The sequence below is a fragment of the Phaenicophaeus curvirostris genome, chromosome Z (assembly GCF_032191515.1).
Source record: "Phaenicophaeus curvirostris isolate KB17595 chromosome Z, BPBGC_Pcur_1.0, whole genome shotgun sequence".
Classification (NCBI taxonomy): Eukaryota; Metazoa; Chordata; class Aves; order Cuculiformes; family Cuculidae; genus Phaenicophaeus; species Phaenicophaeus curvirostris.
The window spans coordinates 32,010,282-32,034,841 of NC_091431.1; the positions used below are offsets into that span (position 1 = coordinate 32,010,282).

General features: G+C 41.7%; 1 protein-coding gene across 1 annotated transcript in view; it reads left to right on the forward strand.

Moving 5' to 3' along the window:
* The window catches only part of FBXL17 (F-box and leucine rich repeat protein 17), a 304,655-nt gene that overhangs the window by 91,761 nt on the left and 188,334 nt on the right, over window positions 1-24,560 (forward strand). The window contains exon 6 of the mRNA XM_069879953.1: window positions 13,781-13,911. Within this exon, the coding sequence (XP_069736054.1) occupies window positions 13,781-13,911 (131 nt within the window). The remainder of the gene's footprint in view (window positions 1-13,780; window positions 13,912-24,560) is intronic.

The window sequence follows — 24,560 nt, forward strand, 5'->3', positions numbered from 1 at the left end:
AAATTAGTTCAGTGTTCTTCAACTTTGTTTCCATGGAGGAGGCAAGATCTACTGTTTATAGTGTTGTAGTTTTTATCTTCTGTTTTCAGTACCTCCCCAACTGATGTATCTTTCTTTTATCTTTCCTCACTTGTTTTGTTATTTACTTATCTCTCCCTACATGATTTGGTTTCCCTTTGTTTTCACTCTTCCTTCCCTCCTCACATCCTTGTCTCAAGAGTTTATTGCTGGTTATTTTTTACTTCTTCACTTTCTTCTTCTCCTGTAAACACAAAGATCTATGCAAACAGTCAAAGCACCTATGCATATTAGATGATACTGTTGAAAACAGAACTACCAGAGGGGTAATTTTTATTCATTAACTAAATGTGAATAAGAAACTATACGCTAACTAGTGAAGCAGTGGTTTTTTTGATTGTATATATTTGGCCAAAAAATGGTGGTATTATCTTCCCCTCTTGTGGTAATTGCTTCTCAGCAGTTTAATTGTTGCACTTCTAATAGAGTTTTACCAGCAGGAATCAGGAAATCTCAGCATCTAGACATAGTTATATTTTTAAGCAACTTCCTTGGCATCTTCCTTTGAGTTCTGATATATATGTAGGAGTAGTTGTTTACTAGTAACATAACTGTGTTTCTATACTATGTACTTCTGACATGTATCTGGTAAACCTTACTGTGGAAATTTTCATCTAAATGTGTGTGCATCCTTGGGCAACATTTCTCAGCAGAAAGTTAAGGCTGCCCCAAGCTCTGCCCCAGCTGTGACTGATGCAGCCTCTCAGACAGAGCCACAGTGGGTGCACTCTGCCACTGAGATGTTGGGCTGCAAGGTGTTCCTGTCTCTTGCACTTGTATTGGACACCAGTGGGGAATTCCCCTGTGGGAAGTGTGCTTGAACTTCTCTGATTGGTGACAGAGCTTGGGGAGGAGGTGAGCAGGCTGAGGACCATCAGGGAGTGTGAGAGGCAGATTGACCACTAGAACAACACCATGTACTCCCAGTCTCAGTCTCAACAGGCAGGCATGCTTCATACCACAGAGGACTCCCTGTCCTCTCTCCGTTCAGCTGAAGTGAGACATTTTGGAGATGGAGAGGAATGACAGCAGGTCCCTGGGCAGCACAGCAGGCATCTCCCCTGTGTCAAACGCGGCCTACCTGGTTGCTTTGCACAATAGCTCTGCAGGTAGAACCAAACCTCAATGAGGATGATGGGTCTCACAGCCTAGAAACGTTCCCTAGGTTAAGATATCCCAAGCCATCCATCAAAACTGCTTCTGTAAAGTAGAAGAGATGGGTAATTGTCGTAGGGGATTCACTTCTGAAGGGAACAGTAAGCCCAGCGTGTAGACCAGACCCATTACATAGGAAAGTCTGCTGCCTACTAGAGGCCTCGGTTAGAGATGTGGAAAGAAAACTTCCAACTTTGGTCAGGCACAGAGATTATTATCGTCTGTTGATTTTACGAGGAGGCAGTAATGGAATCCCAACGAGAAACCTGAGGACAATTAAGAGGGACTTCAGGGCCTTGGGGAGAATGGTAAAGGGATTGTGTACACAGATAGTGTTCTCTTCTGTCATTCCAGGTACAGGGAATGATGAGGAAAGGAGTAGGGAGAGCCAGGAATTTATTTTTTCTCCTCCTGGTGCGAGGAGAAAAAATTCAGGTTCTTTGATTATGAGTTGGCCTGTATATCATCAGGCTTGCTGACAAGGGATGGGGTACACTTGTCCCCAAGGAGCGAAAGGATACTTGCCCAGAAGCTTCCAGGACTCATCAACAGAGATTTAAACTAGGTATGAAGGGGGAGGGGGACAAAACCAGGCTTGACAGAAAAAAGCCCGGGAATATCACTGTAGTGTCTGAGGGATGGTGTGTTAGTGAGGACCTCAGACCAGCCACCTCAGAGGAAGTGGGGGATAGTACTCCCAAGTGGCAGCAAAGGTGTAAAGATTATTGATGGGTTAGAAAATACAGTGAGTAGTCACTTAGGAATTAGGACTATTACCCTTAGGAGTACAGCTGGATCAACAGCTTTACTGAAGTGCATCTATGCCAATGCACACAGCATGGACAACAAACAAGAGGAACTAGAAGTTACTGTAAGGCAAGAGAACTGTGATATAGTTGCCATCATGGAAATGTGGTGGGATGACTCTCAAAACTGGAGTGCTGCCATGGTTGGCTATGAACTCTTCAGGTGGGATAGGCAAGAAAGGAGAGGCAGTGGGGCAGCCATCTATGTTAGAGACTGTTTTGATTGCCTTGAGCATAACAACAACAGCGATAGGGTTGAGTGTCTATGTCTATGATTTCACTGGAGCACTCGGTTAAACAGATATTGTGGTGGGAGTCTGCTACAGACTGCATGTTCAGGAAGAAAAGGCTGATGAGTACAAGCATCTGGGAGAAGTTTCATGATCACTAGCCCTTGTCCTCGTGGGGGACAGGTAACAGTACAGGAAGTTCCTGGAGTGTGTGGAAGATGACTTCCTGACACAGCTGGTGAGCAAATCTATTAGGGAAGGTGCCCTGCTGGACCTGCTGTTTGTGAATAGAGAAGGCCTTGTTGGAAATGTGAGGGTTGGAGGATGCCTGGAGTATAGTGATCATGAGATAACAGAATTCTCAGTTTTTGCAGAAGTAAGGAGGGTGGTAAGCAGAACAGCCACCCTGGACTTCTGGAGGACAGACTTTGGATTGTTCAGAAGGCTGGCTGATAAATGTTCCATGGGAGACAAGTCCTTAAGGGCAAGGGAGCCCACAAGGGCTGAACACTTTTTTAGAGGGAAGTCCTGGTGGTGCAGGGTGATCTGGGTGGATCTCAGAAAAAGTGGTAAGTCTATAAGCTTTGGAAGAGGGGAAGGCATCTCAGGAGGACTACAAGGGTGAAGTGAGGTCATGCAGAGAACAAATTAGAAAGGCTAAAGTCCAACTAGAACTTAGATTGGCCAATTCTGTGAAAGGTAATAAAAGATGTTTCTACAAATACAGCAACAACAGAAGGGCCAAAAGGATAATTTCCTTCTGTCACAGCCTGGACCCATGCGTCACATGCTCGTGTCCAGGCCAGCATCTGGGCTGGACAGGCGCACACCCTCCTAGGTGGAGAACTGGTTGAATGGCCGAGCACAGAGAGTGGTAGTAAACAGAACAAACTCCAGCTGGAGGCCAGTTACAAGTGGTGTTCCCCAGAGCTTAGTGCTGGGTCCAGCCCTGTTCAATGTCTTTATCAAGGACCTAGATGAAGGCATTGAGTGCACCCTTAGCAAGTTTGCAGATGACGCTAAGCTGGGTGGAAGTGTGGATCTGCTGGAGGGTAGGGAGGCTCTGCAAAGGGATCTGAACAGGCTGGGCCGCTGGGCTGAGTCCAATGGCATGAGGTTTAACAAGGCCAAATGCCGGGTCCTGCACTTGGGGCACAACAACCCTGTGCAGTGCTACAGACTGGGAGAAGCCTGTCTAGAAAGCTGCCTGGAGGAGAGGGACCCGGGGGTGCTGGTTGACAACCGACTGAATATGAGCCAGCAGTGTGCCCAGGTGGCCAAGAAAGTCAATGGCATCTTGGCTTGCATCAGAAACGAACGTGACCAGCAGGTCCAGGGAGGTTGTTCTCCCTCTGTACTCGGCACTGGTGAGACCACTCCTTGAATACTGTGTTCTGTTCTGGGCGCCTCACCACAAGAAGGATGTTGAGGCTCTGGAGTGAGTCCAGAGAAGAGGAACGAAGCTAGTGGAGGGGCTGGAGAACAAGTCTTATGAGGGAAGGCTGAGAGAGCTGGTGTTGTTTAGCCTGGAGAAGAGGAGACTGAGGGGAGACCTTATGCTCGGCTGAGGGTAGACCTCAGGTTGTTGCTCTCTGCAACTACCTGAAAGGAAGTTGTGGAGAGGAGGGAGCTGGCCTCTTCTCCCAAGTGACAGGTGACAGGACGAGAGGGAATGGCCTCAAGCTCTACCAGGGGAGGTTCAGGCTTGACATCAGGAAAAAAAAAAAATTGTGAAAAGGGTCATTGTGCACTGGCACAGGCTGCCCAGGGAGGTGGTTGAGTCACCTTCCCTCGAGGTGTTTAAAAGATGGGTGGATGAGGTGCTGAGGGGCATGGTTTAGTGATTGACAGGAATGGTTGGACTCGATGATCCAGTGGATCTTTTCTAACCAAGTGATTCTGTCATTCTATGATTCTGAGACAAGGAGAGGATGTTGCCCTCTATGTTGGTGATCATCTGAAGTGCATGGAGCTCCATTTGGGGACAGGTGAGGACCTGACCGAGGATTTATGAGTGAGGATTAAAGAGAGGGTAAGGACAGGTGTCGTCATAGTGGGGATTTGCTACAGGCCACCAGACCCTGAGCAGTGAGTTATGAGGCTGAGACAGATAGATGTGGCCTTGCATTCATGAGCCCTGGTCTTCATGGGGTTCAGCCACCTGATGTCTGTTGGAGGGAACCACAGCAGGACACAAGCTATCCAGGAGGTTCCTGGAGTGCACTGATGACAACTTCCTTCACCAAGTGACGGAAGAGCCCATGAGGAGAGGTGCTGTGGTGGACCTTGTTCTCCCCAACAAAGAAGGGCCAGTGGGGAAAGTAAAACTCAAGGCAAGCCTTAGATGCAGTGACCATGAAATGGTGGAGTTCAAGATCCTTAGGGCAGCTAGCAGGGCAGACAGCAGGCTTACTGCCCTGGGCTTCAGATGGGCAGACTTTGGCCTCTTCAGGGATCTGCTTGGTAGGGTACCATGGGGTAAAGCCTTGGAGGGCAAGGAAGCCCAGGAAAGCTTGTTAATAAATATTTGAAGGTCACCTCCTCTAAGCTCAGGAGTAATGAACCGCAACAAAGAGGAAGTCAGGGAAAAATGCCACAAGGCCTGCATAGATGAACAAGGAACTCCTGGACAAATTTAAACACAAAAAAGAAGCCTGCAGAATGTGGATGCAAGGGCAGAGAAATTGTCTGAGTAGTCAGGGATCAAATTAGGAAGGCTAAAGCCCAGATAGAATTAAATCTGGCCAACAAGATAAGCTTCTGTGGGTATACTGGCAATTAAAAGAAGACTAGGGAGAATGTGGGACCTCTCCAGAAGGAAATAGGAAACCTTGTTGCCCAGAATATGGATAAGGCTGAAGTACTCAATGGCTTTGTTGCCTCACTTTTCACTGGTAAGGGCTCAAGCCACACCATGCAAGTCGCAGAAGGCAAAGGCAGGGACAGGGCAAAGAAGAACCACCTACTGTAGGAGAGGATCAGGTTCAAGACCATCTGGTGATCCTGAAGGTGCACAAGTCCGTGGGATCTGATGAGATGCATCCGCAGGTCCTGAGGAAACTGGTGAATGAATTTGCTAAGTCACTCTCCATCATATTAGAGAAGTTGTGGCAGTCCGGTAATATAATGCCTATTTTTAAAAAGAAAGGTAGAGAGGAAGACCCACGGATCTACATGCTAACGACATGCCAGTCAGTCTCACCTCTGTGTCTAGCTGAGGCACAGGGAAAATAAGGTGGCTTCACTGAAGGCAAATTGTGCCTAACAAATTTTATGGCCTTCTGCAAAGGGGCTACAGCATTGGTGGATAAGGTAAGAGTAACTAATATCACCCACCAACTTGTGCAAAGCATTTGACTCAGTCCTGCATGACATTCTGGTTTCTAAATTGGAGAGAGTAGATTTGACAGACAGACCACTCGATGAATAAAGAATCGTCTGGATGGTCACACTCAGAGAGTTATGGTCAATGGCTCAGTGTCCAAGTGGAGGCCAGTAACAAGTAGCATTCATCAGCGGCCAGTATTAGGACTGGTGTTATTTAACAGATTTGTCGCAGACATGGAAAGTGAGACTAAGTACATGGTCAGCAAGTTTGCTGATGACACCAAGCTGTGTGGTGCGGTTGACATGCTGGAGGGAAGGGATGCCACTCAGATGGTCCTGGGCAAGCTTGAGAGTTGGGCTTGTGTGCACCCTATGAAGTTCCACAAGGCCAAGTACAAAGTCCTATGCCTGGGTCAGGGCAATCCCAAGCACAGTTACAGGTTGGATAAAGAGTGGATAGTGAGTAGCCATGAAGAGAAGGACTTGGAGATGCTGTTAGTGAGAGTTTGCAGACTAGAAAGCAACTGTATCCCAGTCTGCATCAAAAGAATTGTGACCCAGGATGTTGAAGGAGGTGATTCTCCCCCTCTACCCTGCTCTTGTGAGACCTCACCCGGAGTACTCTGTTCAGTTCTGGAGTCATTAGCACAGGAAGGACGTAGATCTGTTTGAGCTAGCCCAGAGGAGGGCCACAGAGATGGTCTCAGGACTGAAGCACCTCGCGTATTAGGATGGGGTAAGAAAGTTGGGCTTGTTTAGCCTAGAGAAGGGTCCAGGGAGACACTATGGCAGCCTTCCAGTACTTAAAGGGGGCCTAGAGCAAAACTGGGGAGGGGCCCTTTATCAGGGAGTGCAGTGGTAGGACAAGGGGTAAGGATTTTAAGCTGAAAGAAGATAGACTTAAATTAGAAATTTTTTTTTTCCTGTGAGGGTGGTTAGGCAGTGGAAGAAGTTTTTCAGAGAATTTGTAGATGCCCCATCATTGGAGGTTCAAAGCTAGATTGGCTGAGGCTTTGAGCAATCTAATCTAATGGAAAGTATCCCTGTCCATGGCAAGGAGGGTTGGAACTCGATGATCTTTGAGGTCCTTTCCAACTCAAACCTTCTTATGATTCTATGAAACTAAGGCTTACCATTTTGTTGAATGAAATTGAGTTAACTGTGTCCCTCCCAAGAGATTCCTTCCATAATTTTTAGAAGTTTGTTAGTTGTACCCAACTGTAGTTTCTTTCAAGTTGCATTCAAGTAAAGAAAAGGCATTTCAGAGAATAATGATTGCATGGTTGAAAGGGTTGCAATGCTTTTTGTGGGTGTGTGAATCTTTCCAAACAAAAAATGATTCATTAGAGGTACTTAAAAGCAGATACAACAGGGAGTAAACTATTACTCAGCAGTAACTTAATTCAACAGCAACATTTAGAGATTATAAACTGGAAATAAATCTTGTAATATGGGTAGTATTTGTGCATTTTATATGTGTGTGCAAGTCACTTCTCTGCAGTGGGTTTTGCTCTTAGAAATGAGAGCAATATATTTATTTTTGTAGCATCACTTCTAAAAATACACATGTAATAAATCAAACATGAAATTATCATTAGTCATTTTCAAAGGAAGAACAACTTGAATACAAATGTCATTCATTTTTGTGTGCTTTGCTGTGAACGTCACAAAACAGAGTAATCTATTGAATAAATTTGTTTCTTTAATTAATAAATATTTTCAACTCCCTTTTTTTCTCAGGCTTGTTTTTTTGACAAAAAACAACCTTTTGACTTCAAAACAACCTTTTCCTGTTTTGAAAGTGTTGTGAATTACATCTTTGTGCTTATAACACAGGTTTTAAATGCGTATTTCTTATTTAAGCAATGGAAGATCAATGTTCTACAATATTTAACTGGTAGGAATGAAATTAGAAGTTGTGAATGTGTAGAACATTAAATCAGTCTATGGGCAAATTGTTCCCCTGTAACTATTCAGTCATTTTCCAGTTCTTCAAGCCATGTATGATTATTATTTCAGGAACACTGTATATATAAATAATGTACTCCACTTACTTCAGCTCTTAAGTAAAAATCAGTATATATGACTTTTTTAAAAAAAAACCAGTCTATTGACATAATAGTAAAAAGAATGTGACTTACAATTCTTTTCGGCTTGCTGTTTTTTTATTTCCTGTGGTTGTACATTGGGTTTGAAGGGCTTAATCAGAGAGTAGTTTTTTTCCTGATAGAATGTATCCTGCCTTACCTGAGACAGACCCAATGGCTGGACAAAGCTCAAGACATGGAGGTCTCCCTAGCCTCTCCCCACTTGGCTAAACATTATGTATGGATTGACTTGGAGGATAGGGAACAATGGTAACGTGTTCCTGCCTTTCGCAGCAGGCGTGGCAGGCATGGCAGGCATGCCTCCCCCCACCCCGGTAACTGATCCACCTTCCCATGTGCCCTTGCAAAATTAGTATAGTGATATGCAAGGGGAACTGAATAATGAGCAAGAAGGCAACAGCCTAGCTTCGCGGCACCACCAAGGTTCAGTTGGACAAAACCACGTATAACAGTGTCATCAGTGAAGAAAGATAGGTGAGTGCTTGTCCTTGAGGATTTGCTTCTGAAGAGAGTAAGGGTTCCATATGGAGACCAGACCCATTCCTTTGGGAGATATGCTGCTTCCCGTGGGCCAGGGTTAAGGACATGCAAGAAAAACTCCCTACCCTCATTAAACCATAAGATTGCTGCCCATTAATGATCTTCTAGGTAGGCAGTGATGAGATTACATCAAGCAGTTTGAGGGCAGTAGTCCCTCAAATGAAGTCTTAATGAAGTCTCTTCATTAAGAGAGACTTGAAGGCCTTGGGATAACTGGTTAAGGGATTGGGAATACAAGCAGTGTTCTCTGTCTTAGATTTGTGGGGAATTATGAGGAGAAAAACAGGAAGATCCAGCAGATCAATGCTTGGCTTTGAGTCTGGTGCCACAGGCAGGGCTTTGGGTTCTTCAGTCATGGGTTGATTTACATGCCACTAGGTCTGCTGGCAACTGAAGGGTTACACCTGACTTAAAGCGGGAAAAGGATCCTGGGACAAAAGTTAGCAGGGCTCATAGAAGGAGCTTTAAACTGGATTCTTCAGTCTGCTGTCTCAGTGGCGGTTGATGATGGAGATCATACAGCAGCAAAGATGCAAGGGTTACTGATGGATTAGTAACTGTGGAAGATCCAGAGAATGTCCAGGTAGGAATTAGGCCTTCTCTCTGCAAAAAGTTCGCAGGGCCTTTAGCTCAGCTGAAGTGCATCTACACTAATACATGCAGCGTGGGCAATAAATAGGAGGAACTGGAAGCCATTGTTCAGCCATGGAACAATGTAGTGCCGTCACAGAAACATAGTGGGAAGATTCATGCAAGTGGTGTGCTGGAATAGGTAGATATAAGCTCTTCAAAAGGGACAGGCAAGGAAGGAGAGGCAGTAAGGTAACCTTGTATGTTAGGGAATGCATCGACTGTCTAGAGCTTAACTATAGTGACAACGCATGAAAACCAAGGGGAGGGCAAACAAGGCAGATGCCAGGGTTGGAGTTTGTTACAGGCTGCCCAACCAGGATGAAGAGATAGATAAAATATTCCGTAGACAGCCATGAGAAATCTCATGTTTGCTTTCTCTTGTATTCGTGGGGGACCTGAGCTTCACAGATGTCTGCTGTAAATACAACACAGCAAAGAGGGAACAGTCTTGGAGGTCCCTAGAATGTGTGGAAGACACCTTCTTGACACAGCTAGTGGAGGAACCCACAAGCGAATGTGCCCTGCTGGACCTGCTGTTTGTGAACAGAGAAGGTCTTGTGGGAATGTCACCGTTGGAGGTCATCTTGGGCACAGTGATCATGAAATTATCAAGTTTTCAGTTCTTGGAGAAGTAAGGAGAGGGGTCAGCACAGCTGCCACCTTGAACTTGCAGTGGGCAGACTTCGGCCTTTTTAGGGACTTGTTTGACAAAGTGCCCTGGGAGGCAGTCCTGAAGGGCAAAGGAGTCTGGGAAAGCTGGACAGTCTTCAAGAAGTTCTCTCTCTCACAGTATCCTAAACAAATTGTCCAGCATACATATTTATCCAGTATACAGCTGGATAAACACATAATGCAATGGGTGAGCAGTTGACTTTAAAAGGGTCATAGTGAATGGGTTTATATAGGGCTGGTGACCAGTCACTAGTGGGGTTCTGCAGGGATTCGTCTTAGGACCAGTACTCTTCAATGTCTTCACAAATGTCCTGGATGCAGGACTTGAAGGTTTACGAACCAAGTTCGCTGAAGACTGAAAACTTGGGGGAAAAGGGGCGGGGAGAGGGATTGACATTCATGAGGGTAAAGAGACCCCACAGAGGGATCTGGACAAATTGGAGAGCCAGGTAATTGTCAACCCCATCAAGTTTAACAAGGGCAAGTGCCGGGTTTTGCACCTGGGACATGGCAACCCTAGATATACATACAGACTGAGGGGTGAGAGACTGGAGACCAGCCCTGTGGAAAGGGATCTGGAGGTTGTAGTCGGCAGCAAGTTGAACATGAGCCAATAGCACGGTCTGGCAGCCAAGAAGGGCAATGTCCTGGGCTGCATCAACCACAACATTGCTTGCCAGCCGAGGGTGGTGATTGTCCCGCTCTACTCCACACTGGAGGAGGATCCAGCTCAAGTGTTTTGTGCAGTTTCAGGCACCACATTATAAAAAGAATATCAAGCTACTGGAGAGTGTCCAGAGGAGGGCCACAAATATGGTGAAGGTTCTAGAGGGGAAGTAGTATGAGGGGCGGCTGAAGTCACTTGGTCTCTTTAGCCTGGAGAAGAGGAGGCTGAGGGGAGACCTCATTGCAGTTTACTGATTCCTCACAGGGAAGGAGGAGGAGCTGATTTATTCTCTCTGGTGACTAATGATAGGAACTGAAGGAATGGCAGGAAGATGTGCTGGGGAGCTTTAGGTTGGATATTAGGAAAAGGTGGTGGAAGGTGGTGGAGTACTGGCACAGGCTTCCCAGGGAAGTAGTCATCACACCAATCCTAACAATATCAAGAAGCATTTGGACAATGCACTCAAACATGTAGTGTAAATTTTGGGATGGGAGTTAGACTCAATGATGCTTTTGGGTCCGTTCCAACTCAGGTCATTCTGTGATTCCTTGAAGGAAATCTTAAAGGCACAAGAGCAGGCCATCCCCATGTGCCAAAAAATGAGCCAGTAGGGAAGAAGACCAGCCTGGCTGAACAGAGAGATCTGGTTGGAACCTGAAAAAAGGACAGTTTATGGTCTTTGGAAGAAGGGGCAGGCAACTCAGGAGGACTGCCTATGAGGCTGTGCAAGGCAAAAACTAGGCAGGCCAAAGGCCAGCTAGAATTTAATCTGGCTACTGCTGTTTAAAGACAATAAAAATGATCCCATAAAATACATTAGCAACAAAAGGATGTGAGGGGACACATAGTGACCAGGGATGAGGATAAGGCTGAAATACATAATGCCTTCTTTACCTCATTCTTCATTAAGAAAACTGGTAGTACTCTGAGTACACAGTCCCCTGTGTGAGGAGACAGGGATGGGAAGCACAATGAAGTCCCTGTAAACCTTGAAGAGATGGATAGCAACCTGCTATGTAACTTAGATATATGGGAGTCTGTGGAGTCAGATGGGATCCACCCAACAGTCCTGAGGGAGCTGACAGAAGTGCTTGCCAAGCCACTTTCCACGATTTATCAGCCATCCTGGCTAATTAGGGAGGTCCCAGTTGACTGGAGACTCACGAATATGACACCCTTCTACAAGAAGGGCTGGAAAGAGGACCCAGGGAACTACAGACCTGTCAATAGGAATACTAGGAATTCAATTTGGATTTTGAGTCATAGAATCATAGAATAGTTTGGATTGGATGGGACTTTAAAGATCACCTAGTTCCAACCCCTCTGCCATGGGCAGAGACACCTCTCAGGATGGGGCATCCACAACCTTCTTGGGCAACCTGTTTCAGTGTCTCACTGCTCTCATAGTGAAGAAATTCTTCCTTATTATCAAGCCTAAATCTGCCCCTCTCCAGTTTGTACCAATTCCCCCTTGTCCTGTCACCACAAGCCTTTATGAATAGTCCCTCTCCAGCTTTCTTGTAGGCCCCTTTTGGGTATTGGAAAATTGCTATAAGATCTCCTCAGAGCCTTCTCTTCTCCAGGCTGAACAAGCCCAACTCTCTCAGCCTGTCAAACCCATGCCATGCAAAAGTCTTGTAGTAAGTCACAAATTCTTTGTGCTACACTCAGCATTACCTCAATGAAATGGATGCTGTATTGTTACCTCTTACCTAATTTGAAGTCACATTTGTTAGACACTTTTAAAAGAAGCACTGACCTCCATGCATTGACTTGTTTTTAGAATAATTTCCTGGTTTTGACTCTGTAAGTAGTAATGATAAATGAATCACCATTATTGTCACCCATGCAGAAGATGAGTGTTGTCATGAAAGAAAGCATGTTTTAGTTAAGAATTCTGTGGTTTTTTAGTGGGAAATTTTTCTACTTGTCTTTGAGGTCTCCTGGTAAATATTTATTTGTCGTCCCAGAACATATACATTGTTGAATTGTCCAGCAGATTTATTTCTTATATTATAGACATTGGCCATGTTCTTGCCAACATAGTATACAGGCTTAAGTATCTTTTATCCATGTAATATGAATAGCTGTATGAAGATGAGGAAAACTCAAGTTGCTGTAAGCTTCCCTTCTTGTAATTTATGCAGAAAAAATGAGGGATTGGTTGTAAGGGGTTTTTTGGGTCATAGAAGGTCAGTCTTTTAAACTCCTTGCTAGAGCAGTGTGCATGAAATGCAGAGAGACAAAGCTTGTAAGATTTGGTCATTTTACCAGCACAATATCAATTGTTGTGTGCTTTTTGCCCTAAGATGCAAAGAAGATTATCAGAAGTTAAATGGGATTAAAACAAGCACCTCCACAGTATACCTATGGTAGTATCTTGATAATAGGAATATTATTGTCCTGCTTTCTATAGCCATATCTTGCAGTAGTTTCTCAGAAGTCAGGTTCCTTAATTTTATGCTTTTTCTGCAGATTTTTTTGAGCTGTATGTGGGGGTTTTTTTCAGATTTAGTTTAGAAAATGTTAAAAACTTGTGGAACAAAACACCAGAACACCAGTTTGTTTAGGTGGGTACCTACATTTGAAGCCTTTTTTTTTCCCCCCTATTCTTTTTACATTTTTTTTCCCCCTTTAAATACATTGACTTAATAATTAACTACTGAAGTGGACCAATTACACAATCTCAGTTATATGACTTTACTTAATCAAATCCTTAGTGATTTAAATTACTGAGTTGGATTATTTTTTTCTCTCTTACACGGAAGGTAAATTTAATTAGTGTTGGTGTTACCTAATATAATTATTTTCCCGGAATATAACAGAAATTATTTCAGACAGCTTAAAAAGCAAACAGTGCTTGGAGGTTGTTATGATTAAACTGATCTATTGTTTAAGGGTGCTACAGAAACCTGTAAAAATTTTCTTTTTTGAATCCATAGCTTATAAAGGTAGTAGCAGGGTTTTGTTTGCTTTTGAAATACATTATAATGATTAATGATAGCAATAAATCAAATTAATCAGTGCATGAATCCTAATCATAGTGTTCTGTGACTTCAGCTTTTGACTTCAGAATATCCAAGTTGTTATTGATCTCTGTGTGGGTGAGACTACAGTATAAGTATGGTATTTTCCAGGAAGTTTTTAATGTTTACTGCATTTGAAAACTTTTAACTCTGGAGTCTTTAGTAACATCTAAGCACAAATGTGCTGTCTCCCTTCCTTCCCTGCCTTATTCTTCTTATAATTAAGTGAGTTGGTATGCTACTTTGGTATCTTACAAACCATTTAGTTAAAAGAAGGAAGGCTTAGGGCCCTGTTGTAAATGTATTGGATCACAAGTGGCTTTATGGAGTAACTGAATGCCTGCATTCTGAATTTGCTGAAGTTGGATTCTATGAATACTTCTGATATGTTTCCTTTTTGTGAAAAATATAGTAGTCTCGTCTTTCTTGACTAGCTTGCACATGCTATATGTGATTCCAAAAAGTTTAGTTGTTTTTATAACAGTTATGTATGTGAACAAATTTCAGATTATTTCTTTTATCATATTTGTCTCAATAGCTAAGAAATCTTTCCAGCTTGGATCTACGTCATATCACAGAACTGGACAATGAAACCGTGATGGAAATAGTAAAGAGATGCAAAAACCTTAATTCCCTCAATCTGTGTCTGAACTGGATCATTAATGACAGGTAATTACATTAAAGCATCTAAAACCACTATAAATTTAACTAGTTGTATTAGTTTACAATAATTTCTCATGGCTTGGAGGTTAGAAGAGATCAATAAGAGCAAACAGCGTTTTCTGGGTGTTCTTGCTCGTTCTGGGTAAATAATCTAGACATATTTTACAGAGTTTGTATATTTCTGTAGTAGATTACAGTTTAGTTTTAACTGGATGGCAGCACTAATCTGTTTCTGTAGGTTTCATGAGAATGTGCTCTTTACAATATGTAATTGAAATATACAGTTCCAATTATGAATCCTTCAGTAGATGGGCAGGATTTAAACAGATTTATATGCATCTGAAAAATGAAGCATATTCTTGTGTGTACAAGGAAAAATAAACTTCTTGTGAGTTAAGTAGTGGAATTTATGTTTTCTTAGGAAGCAACAAGTGTGGGGTTTTTGGGAAAGACGCTGTCCAGAATAAAACTGAAAGAATAATTGGAGTATTAGCTCTGGCTTTTCCTTTTGACCAGAATGCCTCCTATCCTGCTGTATTCTATCCTTTTGGTCAAGTAATTTATTTTAGCATTTAGGAAATGCACACAGGTGATATAGAATTATACTGCAGATCAGATGAAAAATATTGAGAATTAAAAAAGTGGAAGTTTCCTTTTAAAATAAGAAGATGGAGGAAAGCCACTACCTCAGGATGCACAGGAAGGAACATCTTTAATTACTTTTATTGTTTTGTTTTATTATAACTAGTGCTTTAAACAGAAGGAAATAAACACTTTTAACAGAGAAAGGTTCTAAAACTGTTTTATATAAACCAGAATGACACGTTTTAGCAATTGTATTTCTTTGCCGTGGTTACAGATGTTTACCTAACATGGTTACATGGTTACCTAACATACTCTCTTTCAAGGTTTCATGAAATCTTTAAGAATGTGGTAAAGTCTAAATAAGCATAGACTTTGGTGAAAGTATGATGTTCTAAAAATCCTAAAATTGAAATGTTTTGAATAAAAAGTACCATTGAACTTTTATCATAACTCCTTTTAGCCTCTAAGACTGTTGTTTGATTTTGTAGGTTTAGGTCAGAGCCTTTATATAACTTCAGTGGTTTCAAAAGCATTCAGTTGCCTCAGATCTTTCTGTCTGTAGGGCTTTATTTGCATATGCAGAATAAGGCTACTCTAATGGAAAATATTAGAATAAGTCAGAAAAGAGTACTAAGATGGAAAATATAAATTTAAAAGACAGGCAATTTTCAGGTTTAAATTACTTAGAAATAATATACCTTTCTGCATGAACATTTTCAGTAGGACAATCTACTAAATATGTTCTGGACTGATGTAAAACTGTTCTTGAAATTACTTCACTGGAATTACTAGAATAAGAAATATATCTTTTAATTATGTGATGTGACTGTAAAACTTCATATTGAAATATAGCTATCCTTATGAAACTTAACAAGAAAAGGAAACCCTTAATAGCAATGACAGATAACCTGTTACTGTATGTAAACGTGCAGTTTTTTCGTTTTTTTTCTATTTCTGATCATACGTGTCAGTACTTTTTCAACATGAATAAAACTAAAACTTGACTAAAAAAAAGCTAAAACTTGACTAAAAATTTAAGTTTTTGTATTTAAAGTAGCTTCTAGCTAAAAGCAAACAGAGAATTTAGACAATAATTAATGCCTTTGTTATATCTTTTTCAAAGGCAATCATTTGGCACTTAAGTATTTTTCCTAATTTGCAAGTGAAATGAAGCTCCAAATAACACTCTTAACTAAATAATTTCTCCTACTCTCCCTAAATGTTGAATTAAGAATTGCTGAAAATTATATAAAGGGAATGTGATACAACTACTGGGCTTTAATCAATGTAGAGAGCATTTCAGGAGAGTACTGTGAGCATATTCAAGTTGAGGCCATGAGTTCTCCTTCTGAAGTTGACACCTGATGATGTTCGGGTGTTTACATTGGGTAAAAATTCAACTTAGTTTATAAAAACCCAAGTTAGTTTCAGTTAACTAAATTAGTTTATTAATGATTTAAGAGAAGATTACCTTCATTTTTTCAGTTTTTATTTGACGCCATTTGATGGCTACTCGGTGGGGGTGCCAGAGGAGATTCTGCATATTGATGCCTTTAAGTAAACCTTTTTGTTTATCATTGTTTCCAACACATATGAGATAGTAACATGCTAATGTTTTACGTGACTTTTGGTTTTCAATTAGAGAGATCAGTTCCACCACATCACTCCTCTAACTCCTCATCCCTCATCCCACATCATCAAGCTTTCTTACTTACGGAACTGTGAATTATTGCTTAAATGTAGTTAATTATTGGTGAATTTTACAGCATAAATAAATCACTGGTTTTAAAAGTTTATTTTAGATGTCTTTATTATTTCCAGAAATCCATAAAAGTACTTTCTATAAGCAAGACTGTGGCCCCAGAACACTCATAGCATTCTCTTTCTTGTGACACAGTAGTATATCTAATGCTACAGCTATTACATTCCTTGCTTAGTAGCTGAAAGGAACAACTTAGACAGTACAAGATCTCTGCTTGGCAGGCACTTGCTAAGATTTTTGGTGATGCAAGGCTTTCGTGTATGTAAGAATTAGCAAGAACTATTACTTCTCTGTTTTGATTAAAGCTGTTTTTAGTTTTGAAGGTATGCATTTAAAAGGCTTATGTAGGGCAGTAAAAGATTATTTTTAATTATTTACCTTATTTTACCTAAGGCAAAAAAAATGTTCAGTATCAGCTGAGATACTCTTGAGACTAGTTTTACAATGAAAAGTCTCTTTCAGAGACTTTTTTACAAGTCCTTAGAAGCTGAGAGATCAAAAAAGAACTATTAAAGTCATCTAACATAACGATTTCTTCTGTATTATTACAGATCCCTCAAAAGATTCATATACTGTTTGTCATGTTGGTTAAATGCATTATAGAAGCAGTCCTGTTTCTTTCAAATATGAACTAAACTGAACTTATAAATTCTTGTATGCATCATGAGTAGATTATCTCAGGTCTTTGGAATTGGAAAGAGTAAAAGTGAGTTCTGCGTACACGGTGATGTGAATAATATACTCTGAGCCTGGATTTGAATAACATTATCTTTAGGTTGTCTTAATGGTTACTCCATTTGTTCTTTTGAATTTCAATTGGTGCAATAGGAATAGTGGCAACTAGAAATAAATCTCACAGAGAATTCAGGAAAATGTGGTACGATGTACTGGCAAAGTTTTCAGAGAAGCATAATTTTTCTGATAGTTGGAGAAACATCTGTAGCGTGTTATGTTTATAACTGATAAAGAAGCAAGCAGCAGTTAATCTGTTAATTTTTATGTAAATCTTAAAACTGTGGACTTTGAGTTAGAATTAACTTCAACTTCTATATTACTAATTCACCTACAAACAGACATTTAAAAGCTGTGCTATGACTATGAAGTCTTCAGAGTATTTCTGCTTGCCTAAGTCATTCTTCTTACTAAAATACTCCCTTAGTAATACTTGTATAGAGGTTGTTTGCCAGCCCCTCTTGTATCTGTGATTCTTATGAAAAAAATCTGATGTGGGTAACAGTACAGATAAGGTAAGGAACTTTATCTAGACCTACAGTGAGATTTTTTTTTTGGTACCATAACACTGCCAGTTGTTTGGGATAAGTTTTCACCTTCATAACAGAATTTTTAATCGGTTGTGCAATCAGTAATTTGCACAGGACAGTGATTTCCCAACCATTTGAGAAACTTGGTCCTTCCTTTGTAGGTGGCACCAAATATCCTTGTAATAATGTCTTGAGAGCTGTATTTTTTCACATAATTTATCACATACTGACTTTGTTAACAGATGCTGGGATTTGCAGAGCATCTGGAGGTTGCTGAGAGTAAGCTATGGTTGTGACTTGGAGGCAGATACGCAGTATCTGCATAGCGTAGCAGATACTGTGAGTAATGTTGATTGAAGACCTTGTAGTGGTATCACTTACTGCCATCAGAATTCTGATAAGTGATGTTGAGGAGAATTAGTGTTGTGCGCATCTCTCTGAGTTTTCAGCACTGCTGAGAAACCTGGATTTGGTCTAATTATACTGGTTCTGAAAATATTACTACAGGCATCCCGCAGTGCTTTCATGAAATTTCACTGTAGATAAACCAGAGTAAATGATGTAATGGGACAGTCTGCCTATGCTGTAATGATTAAGACTTGTTGGTGAGGATTCTGGAGTCCAAGATGGACAGACATGGAAGTACAGACTTTTGACAAGGGAGGAAGTAAAATTTAGGAAGTCAAGATGTGGGAGAAATTGAGAGGAAACATGTGAAATGTACCACTACTGTGGACTTCCAGAAGGCAGACTTTGGCCTGTTCAGATCACTGATTCAGAGAGTCCCTTGGGAAACAGTCCTGAAGGGCAAAGAGATCCATGGAGGCTGGACACTCTTCAAGAAGCAAACCTTGAAGAAGCAGGAGCAGGCTCTCCCTGTGCACCAGAAGATGAACTGCCAGGGAAGACGTCCAACCTGGCTGACCAGGGAGCTTTTGCTGAAACTCAGGAAGAAAAAGAGAGTTTACCAGTTTTGGCAGAAAGGACAGGCAAATCAAAAAGGATCCAGGGATCTCGTTGTGTCATGCAGGGAGACAATTAGAAAGGCAAAAGCCCAGCTTGTACTTGGTCTGGTCACTGTTGTAGGAGACAACAAAAATAGTATTTAGAAATGCATCAATATGAAAAAAGAGAACCAAGGATAAGATCCATCCTTTATTGGTTATGGAGGGGAACATCGCTACTGAGGATGAGGAAAAGGCTGAGATGCTTAATGCCTTCTTTGCCTCAGTCTTTAACAGTGAGACTGATTATTGCCAGGGTATTTAGTCCCCTAAGTTGGAAGACAGGCATGGTGAGCAGGGTAAACCCCTCCATAATGAAGGAGGAAGCAGTCAACGACATGCTGTGCCAACTGGGCACTCACAAGTCTATGGGACTGGGTGGGATCCACTTAAGACTACTGAGGGAGCTGGTGGAGGAGCTTGTCAAGCCACTCTTCATTTGTCAGCAGTCCTGGGTTAACAGGGCAGGTCCCAGTTGACTGGAGATTACCAAATGTGATGCCCATCTACAAGAAGAGCCAGAAGGAGGAACTACAGGGCTGTCAGTCTGACCTCAGTGCCAGGGAAGGTTATGGAGCAGATCATCTTAACTAGCTCATCAGGTCAACCAAGTGATCAGACCCAGCCAGCATGTGTTCATGAAGATAGGTCCTTCTTGACCAACCTGATACCATTCTATGACCAGGTGCCTCATGTAGCAAATGCACAAAAGGCTACGGATGTTACCTACCTGGGCTTCAGTATAGCCTTTGATACTGTTGCCCACAGCATTCACCTAGAAAAGTTGGTACCTGTGGCTTAGACAGGTATTCTTTGCTGGGTAATAAATTGGCTGGATGGCCAGGCCCAGAGAGTTGTGGTGAATGGAGCTCAATCCAGTTGACAGGCGGTCACAAGTGGTGTCCCTCAGGGCTGAGCGTTGGGGCCAGTTCTGTTTAATATCTTTATCAATGATCTGGACAAGGGTTTTGAGCACTCCCTTAGTCAGTTTGTAGATGACGCCAAAACAGGTAGAAGCGTCAATTTGCTGGAGGACTGGAAGGCTGTGCCAGAGGGACCTGGACAGGCTGGATTGATGGGCTGAGGCCAATCGTATGAGATTCAACAAGGTCAAATGCCAGGTCCTACACTTCAGTCACAGCAACCCCATGCATCACTACCGAGTTGGGGAAGAGTGGCTGGAAAGCTGCCAAGTGGAAAAGGATCTGTGAGTGCTGGTTGACAACCAGCTGAATATGAGCCAGCAGTGTGCCCAGGTGTCCAAGAAAGCCAACAGCATACTGGATTGTGCCAAAAATGGTGTGGCCAGCAGGAGTCAGGAAGTGATTGTGCCCCTGTACTTGGCACAGATGCAAATGCACCTTGGAATACTGTGTTCAGTTTTGGGCTGCTTAGTACAAGAAAGATACTGAGCTGCTGAAGTGCGTTGAGAGCAGTGAAGCTGGTGAAGTGTCTGTAGCACAAGTCTTATGAGGAATGTCTGAGGAAAATGGGGCTGTGTAGCCTGTAAAAATGGAGGCTGAAGGGCAGCTTTATCACTCTCTACAACTACTTGAAAGGAGGTTGTAATGAAGTGAGGTGTTGGTCTCTTCTCCAAGGTAACAAGTGATAGGATGAGAGAAAATGACCTCAAATTGCATTAGGGGAGGTTTAGATTGGATATTAGAAGAAAAATTTCTTTACTGGAAGAGTGTTCAAATGTTGGCACAGGCTGCCTAGGGAAATGGGGGAGTCACCATCCCTGGAGATGTTCAGAAAGCATGTAGATGTGGCACATGGTGACATGGCTTAGTAGGCGTGATGGTGTTGGGCTGATGGTTGAATTGGATGATCTTAGAGGTCTTTTCCAACCTCAATGATTCTATGATTGTAAATGGTTGGAAGCCAGGCCATAAGTCTGAAACCCAAAATATTTGTGCAGCAGCATAATCAGGAGAAAGGAGTGTTTTGTCCTTTGAAGAGGCTTCATCTGTTTTATTCTGCTGGGTCACTAACACAACATCATTTTCTCAGCATTGGATATCATACCAGTCTCCATAGAGCATATGGGGGTTTCTACATTGTTGCTTAACAGAGTAAATTGTTAATGTCATCTTCCATATGCTAGGGAAATGTTTGAAAAATTTGTGTTGACTGCTTACCATGAGTTCATGTGAACTCATGCAATCAGCCTTGGGAGCATCTGCTGTGATCTGGATGTGTGGTGCGTAGAGGATGCAGTGCTGGAGGTGGTCTTAGCCTGTGATTAGCTCACTATGTTTAGTCCCAGAGCTGCTGTTGTACATTAATGCCCCAGCATTTATTAGCAGAGCATCAAAATAATAGCAAAATTTTAGATTATACAGTACATTTTTAATAAAATGTAGGATTAGTGAATGCTATGATTATTTTCAAGAAAAAGATTAAAATCTATATTCTCTTCCTGGAAGTATTAGTCTGTATAGCTGATGTAGAAATTATTTTAATAAAATTGCTTCTAAAATAAAAATGTATAAAGCTTTCTGCTTGCCTGTATTTTTGAATAGGCAAAAATGTTTGTTTTATCCATGATGACTAGAAATGCTAATATAGCATCTTAGTATTCATCACCTTTGATCGAACTGAAGTGGAGATGTGCTTCAGGAGCACTGATACTTATTCCTGTCATTTTTGTATAATCTGGGCTTGGGGTTACAGTAGAGCCTTCCAGAAAAATAACTATACTTTTGTGTGATACTGATCATGAATCACATTAGGTGAATGCTAGCATTTCTTAATTCTAAAGTAGTTTCATCTTTTCATTGTTATCTGAAAGATTATCTCCTTTGAGTTCTCTGCATATTTATCAGATGTTTAGTCAGGTGTGTTACACACTGAAACTCCATAAAAAGCTATATAATGTAACACAATTTTACTTTTAAATTTTCTTATTCTTTTGAATGTCATACTTCTAATTAAATTTGTAAGAAAGTTTTCTCCACACTGCAGATATGTTTGGTAAGATTAGTTGTAAAATTATTTGAGGCTAACTGACAGGTTTTTTTAGTTTCAAAATAAGTAATAAAAATTGGACAAAAAGAGGATAATTTACAAGCTTTGGTGAATTTCCTACTTAGAATTAAATTCTGAGTCTTCCTTTTATTTTATTTTATTTTATTTTATTTTATTTTATTTTATTTTATTTTATTTTATTTTATTTTATTTTATTTTATTTTATTTTATTTTATTTTATTTTATTTTATTTTATTTTATTTTATTTCTTTTTTTTTTTAACTTATTATGAGAAAATACGTGAAAAAACTTTATGATTAGTCCAGAGTGGTGGGTTAATTTGGCTGGCTGCCAGGTGTCCACCCGACTGCTCTGTTACTCCTCCCCCACTCCCAACAGGACAGGAGGAGAAAACAAAATGGAAGTGTCCGTGGGTCAAGATAAAGACAGGGAGATTACTCATCACTTAATGTCGTAAGCAGAAGACTTGACTTAGGGCAGATTAATTTATTGCCAATTCAAAATTGAATAGGATAGTTAAGGGAAAAAAGGCAAAAATAAACCACCTTCCCTCACCCTCCCCTTCTTCCTAGGCTGAACTTCAGTCCTTTTTTCCTAGCTCATGTACCTTGTCCCCCTGAAGCAATGCAGGACAGCAGGTAAATGGGAGTTGTAGTTTATAAGACTTGGTCTTTGCCAATCCATCCTCACACTTTTATCCTCCTCCAGCATGGGCTGTTGTGCTGAGTTTATGTGGTGGTGCTTCGGGAGTGGCAGAGGCTGCAGGGGTAGCTTCTGTGAGGAGACGCCAGAAGATGCTTCTATGTCAGACAAAGCTAGCTGCAGCTGGCTCCAAAACAGACCTACTGCTGGCCAAAGCTCAGGCAATCAGCAATGTGATTACATATTTAGGAAGGGTAAAAAACAACATGCAACTGCAGCCAGAAGAGACAACTGAGAATACATGAGAAAAACAGACATCAAGGTCAGTGAAAGAGGATGAGGTGTTCCAGGCACTAGAGCTGAGATTCCTCTGCAGTTTGTGGTGAAGACCATGGTGACACAGGTTGTCCTCCTGCAGCCCCTGGAGGCCTACGATAGAGCACAGATCTACCCTGGAGCCCATGAAGGACTGCCATGCCAGAGCAGGTTGATGTGACCTGAAGGAAACCGTGACTGTATGGAGAGCTTATACTGGAGCAGGCTCTTGGCAGGAACTGTGACCCTTGGAAGAGGAGTTGATGCAGGAGATTCTTTTCTGGCAGGTCTGTGACTCTATGAGATACACATGCTGGAGCAGTTCATAAAGGACTGTACATGGGGAAAAGACCCACATTGGAGAAAGTTACGAAAACAGTCTCCTCTGGGAAGGATCCCATTCTGGAGCAAGGGAAGAGCATGAGGAGGAAGGAGTGACAGACAAAACATTAAGAACTGAGCACAACACCCATTCTCCAATGCCCTGCACCACTTCGGGGGAAGAGGTAAAGTAGTTGGGAGTATAGCTAAGCCCAAGAAAAAGGTAAAGGTGAGGTGGTTTTGAATTTGTTCTTATTTCTCATTAACCTACTGTGTTAAATTTGCAAAAAAAAAAAAACAATTTCTCTAAGTTGTCTGTTTTGCCCATGATGGTAATTGTAATTGCAATTTCTGAATGGTTTCCCTGTCCTTATCTCAACCCATGAGCAAATTTAATCTTATTTTCTCCCCATATTTTTGAGGGTGGGGAGTAAGAGAGTGATTTGGTGGGCAGCTGGTGGCCAGCCAAGTTTAACTTGTTACGGCTCTCCACAAGCTACTATACTTCATGAACTGCTCCAAAATGTTTCCCATGGGCCGCGGTTCTTCAAGTACTGCTCCAAGATGGGTCCTTTCCATGAGATACAATCCATAAGGAACAGACTGCTCCAAGCACGAGTACCCCATAGGCCACGGATTTTCTCAGGGCAGAATGGGGCCATCTACAGATTGCAGTGTGCATATGTGCTCCAACATGGTACTTCTCACCTGGGCCACCCCTAGGGGCTGCAGGGGAATCTTTGCTGTGATGACTGGAGCACCTCCTCTCCCTCCTCCTTCTTTGACCTTGATGTCTTCAGGGCTGTTTCTCACATTGTCCTCATTTATCACTATCATACTCTGCTGTGCAGCAATTTTTAGTTCTCTTAAATATGCTTTCCCAGAGATGCCATCATCTTGGCATGGTATAAGTCTAATAAAATATTTTACGGTACTTTCTTTGATCTAAACATCCAGAACACAAAAAATAAAAACAATATTATGTTTGACAGCTATCTTTACTATTTATATTCTTCCATTAATACCTCCAGTCTTATTCTTGTCATAGATTAGCCTTGTCTATCAGTCAAATATTCATCTAGCTGCTCCTTCCTTTCACGGAAAGACTGAGGAGGTGGGAAGGAAAAAATTGTAATGAAAAACCTCACAGGCTGAGATAAAGACAGGGAGATGACTTAGATGTGACTGTCAAGGACAAAACATATCTGACTTGGGGAAAATTAGTTCTAATTTATTAGTAATTCACATAATTGGGGTAGTGAGAAACAAAAGGAAAAACTTTAAAATAATTACTTTCCTGCTTTTTTCCTAGGTTCAACTTCACATCTTCACTCCTGAGTCCTTTACTGCCCTAAGCAGTAGAGAGGAATGGGGAGAGGGTTTTTAAAGTCAGTACACAGTGATGCCTCTATGCTGCTCCTTCCTTCTTGTGTTTCTTCTGCTTTGGCGTGGGCTATCCATGGGCCACAGCCTTTATGAGTATCCATCTGCTCTGGCATGGACTCCTCCGTGGGCTCTGGTGTAGGTATCTGCTCCAGTTCAGTGGAGCACCACCGCCTCCTACTTCTCTAACCTTGGTGTTTGTACTGTTGTTTCTTTTCTTTCATCCTTTCTGTGTTTGGTAGGATTTTGGCTTAGTTTTGCCCTTTCCTAAATGCACTTCTGCAGAGGTGTGATCATCTTAGCTGAGGGCTCAGCTGTGCCCTGGGTATGTTGAAGCCAATGGTGTCCAGCACTGGCTAGCCTGACCTCTCCTCACCAAGACCATCCTGC